The sequence below is a fragment of the Priapulus caudatus genome, unplaced genomic scaffold (assembly GCF_000485595.1).
Source record: "Priapulus caudatus unplaced genomic scaffold, Priapulus_caudatus-5.0.1 Scaffold367, whole genome shotgun sequence".
NCBI lineage: Eukaryota > Metazoa > Priapulida > Priapulimorpha > Priapulimorphida > Priapulidae > Priapulus > Priapulus caudatus.
Window position 1 is genome coordinate 33,475 of NW_014577428.1, and position 4,447 is coordinate 37,921.

At 47.7% G+C, this 4,447-nt stretch overlaps 1 protein-coding gene across 1 annotated transcript; it reads left to right on the plus strand.

The window, feature by feature from the left end:
- Positions 1-205: 205 nt before the first annotated feature.
- Positions 206-2,576, plus strand: LOC106809611. The gene is made up of 2 exons (XM_014812758.1): positions 206-503; positions 800-2,576. The coding sequence occupies exon 2, from the start codon at positions 976-978 to the stop codon at positions 1,996-1,998; it is 1,023 nt and encodes a 340-aa protein (XP_014668244.1). The 5' UTR covers positions 206-503; positions 800-975; the 3' UTR covers positions 1,999-2,576.
- Positions 2,577-4,447: the final 1,871 nt, after the last annotated feature.

Genomic DNA, 4,447 nt, shown 5'->3' on the forward strand with positions numbered 1-4,447 from the left:
CCTGTGTAATTAAAATTATTATCCGGACCATCTTATAGTTATTATCGGAGCTTGCTCGCTGTATAAGTGAGCTATAATTTACGCCTAACGAGACGACAAAATAGGAAGTATAACTTAGAAATTTGACAAAATAAATAACGCGTGAATACAACCACAATGTATTAACATAGTTCACTTTTTCCAAACAGAAACATGCTACTTTTGACATAGTCACATTACGTCGTAAAAACCCTGTATATATTCTGTATTGACGTTCGCGCTCGTCGCTGCTTTCATAGACTGGGTCTATCAGCCACGGCCGACGAAGGTACGGCGGGTAGGCGAGCCCTTCGCCGATAAAACACTATGGCGGCAGTTCGGATTCTCCAGCACGTTTCCGCTGCGAGGAGAGCCGGCAGATGTCGCCCTAGGCGCGCGCTATGCCTGTAAGCCGCTCGTTGCCGACTTGTCGACGTTCAAAGTCGGAGACGACTTCAGCAATGCGGCACACTCGCCGTGCACAGGTGATCATCGCTATCGATTTATATTGATTACATGCATCGATTAGTATATCGATTTCTAACTGCTAATGCCAACGGCGTCGGACGCTTTACGTGTCGTATTGCGTACAGCTAGAATTTGTATCGCAGTAGGAAAACTGATCGAGTATAGCTACCGATTAATATATTAATTTCTGGCTCCCAGGTGCAACATCGCCGATATTCTTTGCAGATTTTTCTATTATTCTCGCGTCAACTGTGCCGTATAAACATTCGCGCAACCCGTGTACTATTATGGCAACGCTGGTTTGCGCTTGCAGCGTTAACAAGATCCTGCTGTGCTACACCTGTGCCGGAACTTCCCGCAATCGGCAGGAATAGCGCGGGGAAAGGCGTGCTACTTCCGCCTTTCGCCTCGCTACGGAGAGGAACATCCGTCCAGGCAAGCGTGGCGGAATTACAGGGCATACACTCGCAGACGCGAACGTCGGCCCCCATGCCGAACGCCGACCTCCGTCACCAGCTGCTCCCCGCGAGTAGACAAGCAGACACGTCACTAGGGGGCGCCGCATCGCTGGACGGAAAGTCCAATGTCTTCTGGTTGGCAGACGGTCGTCGTTCGATTTTGTCGGCGCGGCGGTCAGATCAAATGCCTGGCATCGGCGCGAGGGTCTCTCAGCCTGCGTTCTCTCTAGCGACCCCGACGATGAGTGCACGCCCGGTCGCAGTGAGCTCTATCAGCCGTAACGCCGTACATAACGCTGCTGTGTTTACACCTGCCGCCGCTAACATGGCCGCCGTCACTGCGCTGCCGATTCTCCCGGGAGCGATGGCGTCGGCAGCCATGAAGTCAGCGGCTATGGCGATCGCTACGATCCAATCAACGGCCGCCACGCGTGTGACGTCAACGGCATGCGTCGAGCCCTCTACGGCATCGGTAGGCGTTGCCGTTCCGTCGTCGACAAGCGGAATATACGTCAACCCGGGAGGGAGTCCCGCCACGCACCGCGGCGACACCGTCGCGAAGGACGCAACCGCGAATGAATCCGCTCCTCTAATTAGCCGCTCAGACACGAGCACAGACAGCGAGGTCGAACTGCTTACGCGCGCCCTCTCACGGCGCTGCTGCTCGTGGCACCGTATCGGCACGAGCAAGTGTCACCTGTGCAGGAACGACGACGACGACGACAACGCTGACGTCGGCACGTCGCCGTGTCCGTTCGCCGTTCCGTTGCCCGTGATACCAGAGAGCGTGCTCGATAGCGTCTGTTTCAATAACTGCTGCTGCTGTTGCTCCGGTGGAACACGTCCTGTAGAGGAACTACTGTTCGGGCAAGACCGGCACGCGTGGGCGTCAACGCCCGACGGCTGCGTCGACAAGATCAGGGTGAGCAACCTCGACTTCGAATACGAAGAACTCACCGGGCCCGTGATCGAGAATCTTCAGCTCGATGTCGACAGGTGGCGCTTCTTCATAGCGGCCGCGACGGACGTGCCGCCCGGGCAAATATTCTCTTAAGGTGTCATCTCATACGCGATCGCGGTTGAGATACGACGACGATACATACGACGCAGCGTCCCTGCCGCATCTGACTTATAGCTTAAGTATAGTTTACGCGCGCGCGCCAAGCAAGAAAGTAGGATTAGATTAAACGGTATTGGAAAGAAGGAGCTCGTAAAAGTAAAAGTAAAAAGTAAAAGTAAGTAGCTCGTGTTTTAAGCTCGTAACGAGGCGTATAAGTTTTAACCCACGACAGCAGGGAGAAAATCTAAACCAAGTAGCAGTTGAACATGTGTATTCATAATAAATCCTAGTTTTATTTACGTATTTCATGCTAAATAATAATAAAAATAAAAATAAACAATGATGAATGACCTTGTAGATGACACAGTTGCTTAACACGTGCAGGAAAATGCTTATATATAAACATAAGCATGTATTAGTGTAGATACGACAGCGTAACTCCTAATAGCAGGGGGTGTATCCCAGGAATGTTAGGACACCGTATCTAGGCTTAGTGCAACTCTTCTTCCTACCCCCCTCTCTCTGTCCCCTCCCTCCTCTCTCTCTCTTTCTCTCTCTCTCTCTCTCTCTCTCTCTCTAATGCCAATTTTCGATAGGTAATCAATAGGTATGGGGTTGAATGTAAGACGTGCTGTCGCCGACATAGACCGGCCTGCGGTCAGTATGATTATATTAGTATAAGAAAATGTAAAATAGCGCATTTTGATTGTAAATGAATTGTAAATTGTTATTATTTACACTCTTTTCTTCTTACATTCTGTTTTAATAGGAGGATGAGTAGGCGAAGAAGGCTAAATCGGTAAATGCGAAATATTACAGTTTGATTTATAAATAGCATTGCTCATCTTCCTACTATTCATCCTCCTATATCACTAAAGCCATGCATAAACATTATGCAATATGCATATAAATGCATATATAATTATTATATACTGCGGGTATTTGAGCGCGTTCACAGCAGTGCGCGATTAAGCAGGAGTTCGGGTTAGCACTTAATTCTCACTACGAGCATGCGATCGTCGCGACAGCTCTCGTATGTTGGCGAACAGCGGACGTGAGAAACCTTGCGGTCGAATAACGTTTTCAATCACGTTAGCCTGTCACATCTGTTACATCTTCACATCTGTCACATTATAGCTTCGCGTCTAGTTAGAGTTGAATATATATGTGTGTGTGTGTGTGTGTGTGTGTGTGTGTGTGTGTGTGTGTGTGTGTGTGTGTGTGTGTGTGTGCGTATGTATATGTGTGCGTGCGCGCTAGCGTTGTGTGCGTGTGTGTGTGTGCGCGAGCGTGCGCGCGTATATATACGGCAATGATAATGATCAGTCTCATGGTCGCATGGCAGTGACCGTGCTGCCACACGCAAGCTTTATTAGTCCTAGTAGCGCAGCTGATATCTGGCCATTCTTTCTCGCGTGTCGAAGCCACCGGTGCATGACTAGATACCACCATGAAAATGGCCGCATAACGTGGGTGTGTATCTCTCTACCGCGAGATGCCTGCGGACCGCAGCATCCCATATTTTATAGGTCGTAGATGCTGCGACCTTGGCATTTATCGCTTCGCGTGTGAACCGGTCATGAAATTGTCGGTGCGTCCCGCTTTCGCTTTTCAAGCGGATGAAATCGCGGTAATATATATATATGTACTAGAAGCGGGCTCATTGTCGTAGGCTAGAGTAATGACGTGAGATAATTCTGGTAACGGGTTTGTAGGAGAGAGACCTTGCTGAATTATGTCCACGTTCGGCGGTAAGCGTAGCGACTAAAAATCGATCGGGAAAATAAATTCGGGATCTTAATTATTGAGATCTCGTTACGTTGATAAATTTCTCTACAGCTGTTCCGATATTCAGTCGCGCATTTTTATCATTATTGCTGTTTGCGATAATACTAATAGAAAATCTAGATTTGCATTCTAATACCGAGTGACATAACTTCTCATAATGATTTTCGATTACGTTCCAAACAACTTCTATATCCTAAAAGGGTAAATTAATTGTGTGTTGTGAATCAGAAGCAAACGTATAGCAACAATGAAATAAATTTTATACCAACTGTGTACACGTGAAACACGTTTGTGCTGCCGAGATATATCTTTATTTCGTCTGTGTTCGTTCATATTTCTGCAATTTTTCGTCTAAGGTTAATGCATTATCATGAGTGCAACTGCCCACACGCATCGTGTTATAAGGCAGGTTCAGGAACACACTATGACCTTAGCCACTGTGCCAAACCAAACATTTCTCCAGAACCACAATTCTCGCCAATCAGAGCAGAATTATGTTGTAGGCCCTAAACCGATTATCTTATGCGCTCTCTCTCTCTCTTCCCCCCCTCTCCTCTCTCTCCTCTCTCTCTCCCTCTCTCCTCTCTCTCTCTCTCTCTCTCTCTCTCTCTCTCTCTCTTCTTTCTATATATATATATTTATTATATATATAATA

What these genes read in the sequence shown, in the direction of transcription:
- LOC106809611 (XM_014812758.1), top strand. Translation starts at nt 976, where the DNA reads ATGCCGAACGCCGACCTCCGTCACCAGCTGCTCCCCGCGAGTAGACAA.